Source organism: Chelonoidis abingdonii, chromosome 11, assembly GCF_003597395.2.
Source record: "Chelonoidis abingdonii isolate Lonesome George chromosome 11, CheloAbing_2.0, whole genome shotgun sequence".
Lineage (NCBI taxonomy): Eukaryota > Metazoa > Chordata > Testudines > Testudinidae > Chelonoidis > Chelonoidis abingdonii.
Window position 1 is genome coordinate 17,232,624 of NC_133779.1, and position 12,261 is coordinate 17,244,884.

Genomic DNA, 12,261 nt, shown 5'->3' on the forward strand with positions numbered 1-12,261 from the left:
GCTCTGGATCGTCTTCTTGGGGCCGGGGACACGTGTGATAGCAGGTCTGGGGGCTGGCCCTAGGAGGCAGGGTTGGGGGCTGCCCCCCAGCCAAGGCACAAGGAGTCCCCCACCCTTTCCTGGAGCAGGTTCTCTGTGCCCCCCCCCCCCGGGGGAACAACAGCCCCCACACCCACTCCAGAGAGGCCACGTCCCATGTAGGGGTCCCCCTAGAACTGTGCCCCACCCCAGAGTGCTCCCCGGATCAATGGAGGGGGGCATGTACCCAAGGAAGGCCCCATGGACATGGGGGGGGCGAACTCAGGAGAGCCGGGGGCGTGGGGGGGGAGCTGAGCTGAGAACGGGAAGGCTGCTCTGCTCCCTGCCGGCTTCGCTCCCGGCTTCCTAGTGCCGTTACCCTAGGGGCAGCTCGGGCCGAGTCGGCCGCGATCTTCTGGCCAATTGGAATGAATTCAGCTCAGCGAGGCCATGGGCCAGAAGAACCTCGGAGCCGAGAGCGGCAAACGCGGCTCACGGGGGAGTCCCAGCAGCCTGGAGTAGGGCAGGCTCCGTGTCCGTCTTTAAAAGAGGCAAGAGCAGGCGCCGGGGAACCCCAGCCCAGTCAGCCAGACTTCGATCCCTGGGCAAGCCTTGTCTGCGACCCCCTGGAGGAGCAAGGGCTGGTCACTGGCAGCCAGCGCGGATTCACCAGGACCCAACTCTGCCCATGGAGCTGGATTTCCTCCCCGGTGGGGGGATACGGTGGATGTCACGTCCCTGGACGTCACAATCTGCTAAGGCAGCTGGAGAGATGCAGGCTGCAGAATTGGTTAACCAAGCGCAAAGGGTCGCTCAACGGGAACGATGGAGGCAGGCCCCAGGTGGGGTTTGGCGGGGACCTGTGCTGGGGCCGGCGTTAACAACCTGGCTGTGGGGATCGAGAGCCGGCGGCTCCAATCTGCCGATGACACGAAGCTGGGAGGTTGCCAACCCCTCGGAGGATAGAGCCAAGATTCAGAGGGATCTTGGTAAATGGGAGAACTGGGCTCTAGGTGACACCATGAAATTCAGCGGAGACAAGTGTCAGGTGCTGCACGGAGGGAAGAGAACCCTGCTGCACCAGTACAGGATGGGGGGTGAGCAGCTTGCTGGGAGTTGGGGCAGATCCCAGCCTCAGCGTGAGTCAGCAACGTGCCGCTGTTGCAAAGGCAGGTTTAGGTTTGTGTTACCAGCGGCACAACAGGCAAGTCCTGGGAGGTGAGCGGCTCCTGGGGGATCCTGTGCCACGGCGCATGCGCAGCGTTCACACCGGACGCAGAAAATACATTCTGGACAGACAGTGCGGGGCACGTGGGACTGCTGCGGGGGTCACAGACGGGTTCAGAATGGCTAGTGGGGGGGACATAGTGGGGTGACAGCATTGGGCTGAAGGGCCGTGGGGATGGGGGAGTGCAGGGACACACAGGATTGGGGGCAGATGTGCCTGACTGGATGGGAGAGCCTAGGGGTCAGCCATGGGTCTGCACAGGGGAGCCTCCTCAACTCCCTAACAATCCACCTCCCCAAACCCTGTTCCATATTTTTCCCACCCACAACCCTCCAGGTTCACTCGAAGGCTCCTTCCCTCTCCCTCCGCTCCTCCATTACCCCGGCTCCCCAAGCCTTGGCGCGACGGGAAATACGGCTCTGCTGTGGCGTTAAAACGAATTTACTCACATTTCTGTACTAATTTGCCGAGTAAGGAATTGATTTGTCAGAACACCAGTTCCCGAGTCCCTTTTCTTTTTGGGGGTGTCTGTATTGTTACCGACGGACAGGCCGACCGGTATTTTGAAATAAATGACCAAAATCCGTGAAAGTGGCATGATTAGAGGGTGTTATTTTGACAGACAAAAACAGGCAGAATTTGAAACCATGGGGCGCAGAATCCCCCCCAGGGGTGCGATCGTTCCACGTGGCTCCGGTGAGGCCTCGGCTGGAGTCCCGTGTCCAAGTCTGGTCCCCCCAGTGCGGAAAGTGGCGGGAGCCCCACATGTGTGAAGTTCGGAGAAGAGGTGGCTTGAAAGGCTGCCACAAAAATGCCAGTGGGGGGCCCGTTGTTCTCGCTGCCCCAGAGGGCAGGACAAGAGGCGAAGCCTTCACCCTCGGGCACGGCTGAGTGAGAGGAAAAGCGTCCTAAGGGGGTAAGAAAAGTCCGAGGATGGCCGGGGCGAGGGAGGTGCCCAGAAGGAGGCCGGGGAGACACCTGTCTGGGATGGATGGGGGCTTGGAGCAGCTGATCCTTGGCCTTTCTAGCCCTGTGGGGCTCCGAGAACCAGGCTGCCCCACCCCAGAGTGGCCTGATGGTACAGACAAGGTGGGTGAAGCCCGGGGCTCTGTCCCGGACGCCTGGGTTCGGTCGGGTGGGGGAGCGCGAGCGTCTGGCTAGCCGTAGGGCTGGCTCTCCATCCGCTCCTCCCAGACCCGCAGGGCCTCCAGCAGCCTGGCCTCCCCCAGCGAGTCTGAGATTTGCAGGTCCAGCTCCTCCGCCCGCAGCGACGATGCCCCCCCAGCCTGGCTCATCTGGTGCAGGGTCTGCAGGGCTGTGGGCACCACCTGGGGGGGGAGAGGGTTGGTGTTTGCGGGATTCCCAGCCCCCCCCTTTCTGAACCGATTCCCAGGGCTAAGCGGCTGGAGCCAGCTCAGTGCCATCTAAACCCAGCCGGTGTCAGCCTCCCCCCCCCGCCCCATGCGGAGTGGCCGGATAGCCGGGTCTGGGCTCGCTCTGGTGCAGATTTCTGCCCCTTTGTCGCCCTCCCCATGACCAAGCCCCCCTCCTCCCCAGGGCCAAACGCCCCTCAGGCCACTGTTTGTTGGTGTGCGTTGGGCGAGGACAGGAGGGAATCCCCCTCCCCCCCCCCCCAGCAGGCCCGGCGAGAGGAGGGAGGGGTAGGGGGCCGGATTCCTTCTTGCCACATGATGAGTTTCTTTTTTCCAAGAGCGCCCGTGTCGGCCAGGCCTCCCCCAGGCAGAGCCACATCTCGTAGGTGGGGGAGGCTCCCCTGCCCCTCATGAAACAGTATGAAGCTCTAGGGGCAAACGGGGGGAGCATCAGCCAGGAGGGGGGACCAGGTCCTCACAGGCCGCCCCCCCACCGCAACCCTTGGAGGGGCTCCTCTCCCCTTACCTCTGACCGAAGCGCGGGGCAGGTCATAGACGGGGATGCACCCCTCCTTCGGACCGCTCCCCGCCTTCAGCCCCCCGCCTCGGGGGGTCTCCGTGCGCCCCCCGTGGCATTGGAGCGCCCCAGGCGGGGGCGCGCACAGGGCGGTCCACATCACCCGCCAGCACGCACCCGGCCCCCAGCCCCTGCAGCAGAGTGTCGTGTACGTCAGGCTTGCACCGGTCTTTTTATGCTAGCATCCCGGGCTTCGGGGCCAAGCCGCCACGTCCGCCAGCTCAGGCCAGGGGCTGGCCAGGGCTGGGGGCACAGCCGGGAGCCCGTGCGGGTGGAGGGACCAGCGGTCTGCCGACAAGGCGCCCCCGGTAATAGACCCCGGCAACCTCGAAAAACGTCACTGCGGGAGAAAGAGTTGTGAAGGAGAAGAGGCAGAGCTCCCCCTGAATCCCCCATAACAGCCATAGCCCCCCAGCTGAGCCCCCCGGTGCCCCCTGTAACGGCCAGAGCCCCACCATGCCACCCTGATCCCCCCATAACAGCCAGAGGCCCCCAGCAACCCCCCCCCAATGTTCCCTGATCCCCCCTGTACAGCCAGACCCCCAGGCAACCCCCCAATGCCCCCTGTTAACAGCCGGAGCCCCCCAGCAACCTTCCAATGCCCCCCTGATGTAACAGGCCAGATCGCCCCTCATGTCACCCTGATATCCCCCATAATCCCAGAGGCCCCAGCAATCCCCCAATGCCCCCTGATCCCCCTGTAACAGCCAGAGCCCCCAGTAGCCCCATAAATCCCCACAGCTCCCAGTACCCCCATGATACACTAGCAACAGCCATAGCCCCCTCCCCTCGTGACACAGACCCACCCTCACTGCTCCTGCTGCCCCCCTTGCCCCAGAGATGTGGGTGCTGCACAGGGCAGAGGAGGGGTCCTGACCATCCCCCACCCCTGTAGCCCCAGCCGTGGCCAGCGGAGGGCACCAGGTCACTCACTCAGCACGTTGGAGCCCAGCAGCTGCTCCAGGGAGCTGGGGGCCGGCTCCAGGGGAGGGAAATCCCCCAACCCCAGCGAGAGGGCGCCCCCTAGGGGGAGAAAGGGCACCGGTGAGGGACGGCACCCAGGGCAGGGCTGGGCCGGCAGGGGCTGCGGGTCGGGAGTGAGGGGCACGGGCAGGGCTGGGCCGGCAGGGGCTGCGGGTCGGGAGTGAGGGGCACGGGCAGGGCTGATGGGGGGGGCACAGATGGGGATTTACCCACCTGTTGCTGTGTCACTGGCATACGAGGCACCTGGTGCTTGTGCTGGGCCAGGAGCATCTGGAACAGAAAGTCAAATAGTTAAAGGGGGGTGGGGCTGGGAGCCTGGACTCCTGGGTTCTCTCCCCGTCTCAGGCAGGGCTCCGGGGGGGGGGCGCGGTTCCTAGCCAGCCGACATGATGCAGGACCCCGCAGGAGAAGCCCTTCAGCCTGGCCCAGGGCCAGGGACGAACCCTCCGCTGGGGCGCCCGGGGCTGGACGAAGTGATTGGCGCCGACGGGTCCAGGCCGTCTCCTCGGCTGGGCGCCCCGGGTGTTCTGGGAAATCATGGGGGGTCCCTGCGGTGCCAGGCGCCAAGCGGGGGCTTTACGGCTAGGCCTGACCCCAGCCTCCCAGCACCGCATTGGGGCTCCGCCTTCTCCTCTGGGAGGGGGCAGGAGGGCCCTGAGCCCTGGGGGGCTGGAGAACGCGCCGCCCACGTCGGAATGAAGGGAGCGTCCCGGGGCCAGGCGACCAACCTGGGTACTGGTGCAGCTTCACCCAAATGACAGGGCCAATGCTGAGGGGGGGCCTGGGAGCCAGGACTCCTGGGTTCTCTCCCTGGCTCTGGGAGGGGAGTGGGGACTGGTGGGGTCAGAGCAGAGGGGGCTGGGAGCCAGGACTCCTGGGTTCTCTCCCTGGCTCTGGGAGGGGAGTGGGGATGAGCCAGGACTCCTGGGTTCTATGCAAAGCCTGGTGCGGCCAGACCTGGGGCAGGGGCTGTTCACTCAGAGCTGGGACTGGCTCCAAGGGTGCTCATCACCCCGGCCTCTGGCCCTGCCACCTCCCCCCGGGGCACTCACCCTCATCGGGACTGGAGAGGGCCAGTGCATTCAGAATGTCGTCCAGCTCCTCGTCCTGGGGGTGGTGGTGCAGAATTTGGGGTGTCATTAAGAGGAAGGGACCCCCACTACCCACCATTCCCCTCCATACCCCCCGGAGCCGGCCAGAGCTGCCCCTTCCCCAACCCCATGCCCTGACCCAGGCTGCTCTGTGCCCTGGCTCCTCCCGCCCCCGACCCTGGGGGAGCACTGACCTGGCTGGAGGAGAAGCCGCCCCCCGACTGGTCCAGGAGCTGGCTGCTCGCATCAGCCTCGGTGCCCCCCACAGCAGCACTGGGGGCCTCGTCCACACCTGGTGGGGGAGGACAAAGCCATGATTTGGGCACAGCCACACCCGTGCCACTCACTCCCGACCTGCAGCCCCTGCCAGTGCTCCTCGCTCCTGACCCACAGCCCCCCCAGCCCTGCCGGTGCCCCTCACTCCCAACCTGCAGCCTCCTGCTCGCCCAGCCCTGCCCCCCCAGCTGACAGTGCCCCTCACTCCTGACCCACAGCCCCTGCTTGCCCAGCCCTGCCCCCCGCAGCTGACAGTGCCCCTCACTCCTGACCCGCAGCCCCCTGCTCGCCCAGCCCCAGGCTCCCCCCAGCCCTGGTGGTGCCCCTCACTGCTGACCCGCAGCCCCCTGCTTGCCCAGCACTGGGCTCCCCTGCTAGCCCCTCACCTGCCCTGGCTCCCTCGGGCAGGATCTCATAGACCTTGTGGGGGTCAGCGGAGTCTGAGCTGTGATCCCGAAGCACCTGGATCCCCGGCTTCCGGTTCAGGGCAGAGCGGAAGTTGCGTTTCCAGACGGAGGGTGCGGGGGCATCGTGTTCTGGCCGGTAGCTGCCGCTGTCAATGGCCCAGTCCTGGGGGGTTGAGGGGGGGAAGAGACGTAGGTACCTGGCAGCTGGAGAGGCCTAGAGGAGGCTGTGGGGTGGGGGATGATGGGCGTCCCCCAGAGCTCACTTTTCTACCCCCTCCGCCCCCCAAGGAGGGCATGAGGGCTGCGAAGTGACTGGTCTCCAAGCTCACAGCCCCAACCCCCCCCCAGCCCAATGGCTGACCGGGGAGCCATTCAGGGAGGGGGAAAGGTCCCGGCGTGAGGGGGGACGGGGGGACCACAGGGCACCAGCCTGGGGAACTCTCTGCTACTGGACGTGGGGAATCCGGTATCAGGGGTCTAAACTCGGCCACTTGAGGGAGTCAGGAGCGGTTCAGAGCTGCCCATTGGGGGTCCCTCCCCGGCACCATCATTAGCAAAGACGGGAGATTTGGGTAGATGGGTCACCATGGACGAGGGGGGTGAGGAACCATCCTACCACCCTCCCCCCTGGATCTGTGGGGCAGAGGGGCGGGGAAGGGGGGATCTCTGGCTTGGGGCAGGGGGGTTACCCGGAATAGCTGGAAGTCCTCGGTGGAGGCGTCCTGCCGCAGCCCGTGTTTCCAGGGCACCCGGAACTGGGTGCGCCCCTGGTCCAGCCACCTCACGCCCGGGTAGCATCCGTTGTCCAGCTTCTTCCGCAGCCATGGCACGATCAGCGGCTTCGGGGTCCCCATCGCAGGGGTGGGGCCGCCTAGGGGAGAGAGGGGGGCACATGGGGATGGGGCCTGTCCCCTGCGGGGGCTTCCACTCAGGGCAGCGGCTGGGTTGGGGGGCAGGGAATGGGGCCTGGGGCCTGTCTCCCCGGGGGGGGTGCGGCTCAATGGGGAGGAGTGGGAGGTCTGATTCTCAACCCAGCGGCAGAGCGCTGAGTTGGGGGGCAGGAAATGGGAGGCAGGGCCAATGTCCCTGGGGGGTGTGGCTTTCGTACCCAGAATGGCAAGGATCTGAGAATTGAGAGGGCAGGAATGCGGGGATGGGGCCTGGTCCATTCTAGGGGGGCTGGGTTAGGGGGCGGGCCTGTCCCCTCCCTGAGGAGGGGAGGCTGGGTTGGGGGCAGGAAGTGGGGGCGGAGCCTTGTCCCCTTCTAGGGAGGCTGAGGTTGGGGGCAGGACTATGGGGTTCCTCTAGGGGCTGAGCCTGGGAGGCAGAGAGTGGCTGGGCGTAGGAGCCCTGTCCCCTGCTAGGGGGGCAGGGAATGTGAGGGCCCTGTATCCCTCTGGGGGGCTGCAGAATGGAGGCAGGAAGTGGGGTCGGGGCCTGTCCCCTCTAGGTGGAGGTCAGGAATGGGCGGACAGGGAATGGGGGGGCCTGTTTCCTGTTGGGGGGCAGGGAATGGGGGGATCTCTGGGGGGCAGGGAATGGGGGCGGGGCCTGTCCGCTCTAGGGGGGCTGGGTTGGGGGGCAGGAAATGGGGCCCCCCGGTACCTGCCTGGCACCCTCCGCACAAGGAAGCGGCTCAGAGAAATGGAATCCGCCCCCCCAGGTCACATGACTCCCCGCCCCAGCACGTCACGTGATCCACAAACTTTGTTTCACTTTGTGGCTGTGCCGGTTCCTTCCCCCGGGGCCGGGGGCGGGCGCAGCCCCCCTTTCCCCCCAGCTGATTGTGGGGCGGCTGGGAGTTCAGCTCATGAGATCTGGGGCCGGGAGGGGCAGCATCACCCCAGGCCTCCACACACCCCCTCGACAGAAGCCATCCAGGAGATGCAGCCACTTCTGGGGTGGGGCTGGGGGTGCTGGGTGCACAGGGTCCCCCCTGGGGTGAGGCACAGGGCTGGGTATACGGAGACCCCTCGGGTGGGCCGCGTGGGGCTGGGTATACGGGGACCCCTCGGGTGGGGCTGGGGGGGCTGGGTATATGGGGTCCCCCCTGGGGTGGGCTGGGTATACGGGGACCCCTTGGGTGGGGCGCGGGGGGCTGGGCATACAGGGTCCCCTCGCCTGGCTCCAGGATGCGCCTGGCTCTGGGTGATGTGAACCAGCTGGGCTGTGAGGCCTGGTCTTGCTCTGTGGCCGCAGCAGCCGTGCGCCATGGTGCGCTGCCCGGGTGCCCAGGAGCGGGTGTGGCACGGGGGCTGCATGCACTATTATCCCCCACGCCCGTGGGGGGGGAGGGCACAGGCTGCGGACGGGGTCGAGGGCGTGTGACAGGGGCATGGGCCTGGGGCGCACAGCGGCTGCTCGCACGGCTGGGCACGCGTGTTACCCGCACAGTCACGCGTGTGAAGCAGCCTCTGTCTCGCCCGGTGCCAGCTGCTCCACGACACCCCCTGGGACACCCCCTCGCCCGCCAGTTGCCTCCCGGGCCCAGGGCAGGACGGGGACACGGACACGGACACGCGCATCTCTCTGCTGCCGACCAGCCCCGCACTGCCTGGCCCCCCATTGCCCACCCTGGTGCCCCATGTCGCTGTACCCCAGCAGCCCCGTCCCGGGTGAGCAGCACCAACCTGGGGGGAGCGAGGGGCCGGGGTTACCCTGGGACACCAGCCCCTCCCCCTGCTCTAACCACTAGAGCCCCTCCCCTTCCAGAGCCCGGACTCCTGGGTTCTCTCCCTGGCTCGGGGATGGGAGCAGGGGGGTGCTGGGAGCCAGGACTCCTGGGTTCTCTCCCCGGCTCTGGGAGGGGAGCAGGGGCTGGTGGTTAGAGCAGTGGGGCTGGGAGCCAGGACTCCTGGGTTCTCTCCCCAGCTGGGCTCCTCCCAGGGGGTCCAAAGAGCCCCGGGCGTGGAAAGGGGCGGGGCTTACTGGCTTCTGTATATGCAAATAAAAAAGGCCCCACCCCTTCTTCTTATTTGCTTATCTCCCAGCCGCCGCGTCCTGTGCCCAATGGACGCGCCAGGCGGGCGTGGATTATGGGGCCCCGCCCCCTCCTCTAAGCTCCGCCCCCGCATGGGTGGTGCCTGCTCGGTTTCCTGCTGGTCGAAAAGTTTCAGGGCCCCCCCCGCCCTCGGAAAGTTGAGACTGGGCAGGGGAATTGCACAGGGGGCGGTGGGTGAAGCGCTGGGGAAAGCCGAGGGGCAGGGAAGACCTGGGGGGGAGAGGGGAGAAGAGTAAGTGGAGGAGAAGGATGTAAATGAACATTCTCTCCTGCCCGATCCCCCCTACCTGCCTAGATTCTACCCTCCCTACCCCCACCCCGCCATGGTAAGTTCGATTCCGGGAGTGGCCTTGAACTTGGGCTTCTGCGAATCGCAGCTGAGAAGCCCGGAAAGCGCAGTTTTACCGCGTCACCCCCGCCGGCACCATCGCCCCCCCACCCTCGCGGTGAGCAGGGATGATCTGCCGCTTGTGCCCAGGTCTGTGACCGTGGGGGGGGGAACTGGAACAGAGATTCTACACCTACCCCCGTTGTCTGACCTCCCATTCTATAAGCTCTCCACAGGCAGGGCCATAGAGCGGCCCCAGGGGGCAGGCGCCTGGCTGTGACTGCCAGGTGAGGAGACCCAGGCTCGTGCTGGAGGGCCTTTCCTGCGAGGGGCGCTGAGCCAGCCGGCCCCCCCTGGTGGCACGTGGGGGCGCTACCATGACCCCATCTGCGATACGCACCACAGGTAAGGGTCACGCCCCCCAGGGCGACATAGGGGAAGGGAGGCATGCCAGGGGGGAAGAACGGGGAAAATAATAATACAAAAGGCTAACGTAACCATATAAAACAGATAAAATGTGGGAACTAAGGGCAGAGCTCATGGAGTTGAAGATGGATGAGGTGAGGATATGGCAGGCGAGGGGAGAATGGTTAGGTGGTGTGTGGGTTTCTGGGTGCAGGGGGATATGCGGGATAAGGGTGGATGGCTGGAAGAGAAAGGGGACATACTAGGGTGGAGGGAATGCAAAGGCTGGGGGGGCAGGAAAAAAAGGGGAGGGTGGGAGACTATGCACAGGAGAGGTGAGGTGGCTGGGATTATGCAGGGGGATGGCAAGGAAGAGGCAAAAATATAATACACGGGAGAGAGGGGTGATGTGCTGGGGGCGGGCAGAGACTCCTTCATTATCCCCCTGACAATTTTCCCTTCTATGTGCGCACTGTGGAGCTGAGGGAGATAGCTACCGCCCCAGGGGCCTGGAACCCCACTGCTACGAGGAGGATCAGCCGAGGGGAAGAGAGCAAGCACGGGTTAAGACCAGCATGAAGCGGCTGCTTGCTGCGACGACCAGCCCCCGCCGGAGCCCCCGGGCAGAGCCCCGCAATGGGCCGAAGGAAGGGGGAGTGGAGCGCCCAAGCACAGCCGGGGGTTTTCCATTCAAGGGCATGCTGTCGGAAGAAGGCCCCACCGGAGCGAGAACAGAGGCCTCGTCCTCCCTCACCTCTGCACCCCCACACCCTGCAGTCACCCCTGCTATCATGCTTCATGAGACCTCAGACCGCACAGCCGGATCCCCCCGCACTTGGTAAGAGAGACCAGGAGTCCGTCGCTCCCGCCCTACCCCCATTTTCTAACCACTATGCCCCCACTCCCCTTCCTAATCGTTAGTGAGATGGATAACACCATGAGAGCTTGGGACTCCCAGTACCCCAACTGCCTCTAACACACTTAACCTCCACTCAACCTTCCTCCCAGAGCACAAGAGGAAGAGGTAACCCAGGCTAGCCTTCCTGCGCCCGACTCCCATCGTTTACTAACCACTTATGACCCCTCTTCCCTCCAGAGCCAGCAAGATAACCGGAAGATCCCGGGAGCTCCTAAGCCCCCACCTGTTGTTAAACTCGAGAGACAACACGGATCCTTTATCAGTGGGAATTTAAGCAAACGCACGTTTATTAGTTAATAAGAAGGTATTAAATAATATCAAAAAAAATAACATACTCTGGTGATATTGCATCTTAGATTATTCACAAGTCATGCAATGACAACACACAACACACACACACACACACCACACTATCCTAATCTTTGCTGTTGTTACACTAACACGATGCTACACCCAATTAACTGCACTGGCCAGGTGAGTTAGATGGGGGAGGGGTGGAGCCGGGCTTCTGCCGATCCGGATCGATGCTCCGATGGGGACAAGACGAGACCCGGGGTCCTTCTGCAAGACACCTCGTATTGAGAGCAGCTTCCCTCTTATGCAAACCCAGACCAGATTCAAAATCTGGGTCTGTGTCCGTTGGTCTTTGTGCTCTTTTCTCTGGGTGTTGTCCCAATGCTGCTCAAAGAGGGCGTTTGCCAAAGAAGGTGCTTGCTTCTAATCCCTGAGGCCGTCAATATGTCTGCTCTTCTTTATTGGGCCCACTTGACAAGTTGTATTGTCCTTTGCTCTGGCTCCCATTCCCTCTTCAACTGTTGTAACTGTCTGGAGGTGGGTGTCTTCCAAGCCTCACTCATTCACACCTCATTCAGTCACTGGGGCAATTGATTACAGAGTGGGGGGGGGGAGATCTTATTCTACTTCTAGCAAAAAGGCACATGTTTCTTTGACTTTAACTATCCTCAGGGGCTAGAACGTTTGATACAACGTTTTCTACCAATTTCCTAATACAAAGTTGAACGAGAGAGGCACAATGCCAAGTCATATGAAATACAAAATAACATCACCCCCCCCGCTCTAACCACTAGCCCCCACACCCCTCCCATTGCTGGGGATGGAACCCAGGCGTCCGGGCTCCCCCCTCCCCTGCTCTGACCCCCCCCTCCCCTGCTCTGACCCCAGCTTTCTCCCCAGGCCTGGTGGCTGAGGATCCCGAATTCTACGCCCGCGTGGCCCGCAAGCTGGACCGGCTGGTGAAGCGGCAGCGGAGCGCCCCAGGCAGCCCTAGTGGGGTCCTGTCCCCTGGGGTCATGGCCGGCCCCCTCAGCCCTGAGCTGGGCCCCGGGCCCCCAGGTGAGCAGGGGACCTTGGTCCGTCCCCCCCCACCTCCTGGGGGCAGCTCTGGGTCACAGGCCTGTGTCTCTCCCCCAGCCCCATCAGAGCCGGCCAGCGAGACACACAAGGAGCAGGTGATACAGAGACTGGTGGCCCTGCTGGAGGAGCAAGCCGGGGTCATCAACGAAGAGGTACCGACCCGGTGCCCCTCACTCCCGACCCGCAGCCCCTGCCAGCCCAGCCCTGCCCTCCCCCCATCCCAGTCCTGCCGGTGCCCCTCACTCCCGACCCGCAGCCCCTGCCAGCCCAGCCCTGCCCT

The 12,261-nt window shown here is 64.3% G+C and overlaps 2 protein-coding genes across 2 annotated transcripts in view; one reads left to right on the forward strand and one right to left on the reverse strand.

Moving 5' to 3' along the window:
• Positions 1–1,838: 1,838 nt before the first annotated feature.
• IRF3 (interferon regulatory factor 3) lies at positions 1,839–7,622 on the reverse strand. The gene is made up of 9 exons (XM_075070545.1): positions 7,560–7,622; positions 6,644–6,825; positions 5,934–6,117; positions 5,466–5,563; positions 5,233–5,287; positions 4,394–4,450; positions 4,130–4,219; positions 3,478–3,536; positions 1,839–2,670 (listed from the first exon to the last, which is right to left on the reverse strand). The coding sequence occupies exons 2-9, from the start codon at positions 6,806–6,808 to the stop codon at positions 2,404–2,406; spliced, it is 975 nt and encodes a 324-aa protein (XP_074926646.1). The 5' UTR covers positions 6,809–6,825; positions 7,560–7,622; the 3' UTR covers positions 1,839–2,403.
• Positions 7,623–9,660: 2,038 nt separating this feature from the next.
• BCL2L12 (BCL2 like 12) overlaps positions 9,661–12,261 on the forward strand; it is a 7,711-nt gene continuing 5,110 nt past the window's right edge. The window contains 6 exon segments of the mRNA XM_075070552.1: positions 9,661–9,688; positions 10,194–10,250; positions 10,253–10,424; positions 10,426–10,526; positions 11,802–11,960; positions 12,039–12,256. Of these exon segments, the coding sequence (XP_074926653.1) occupies positions 9,661–9,688; positions 10,194–10,250; positions 10,253–10,424; positions 10,426–10,526; positions 11,802–11,960; positions 12,039–12,256 (735 nt within the window).

Coding starts and splice junctions, on each gene's coding strand:
- IRF3 (XM_075070545.1), bottom strand. CDS start 6,808: ATGGGGACCCCGAAGCCGCTGATCGTGCCATGGCTGCGGAAGAAGCTG. Junction 5,564..5,933: donor GCCCGAGGGAGCCAGGGCAG/GTGAGGGGCTAG, acceptor CTCCCCCACCAG/GTGTGGACGAGGCCCCCAGT. Junction 3,537..4,129: donor GCTGGGCTCCAACGTGCTGA/GTGAGTGACCTG, acceptor TTTCTCCCGCAG/TGACGTTTTTCGAGGTTGCC.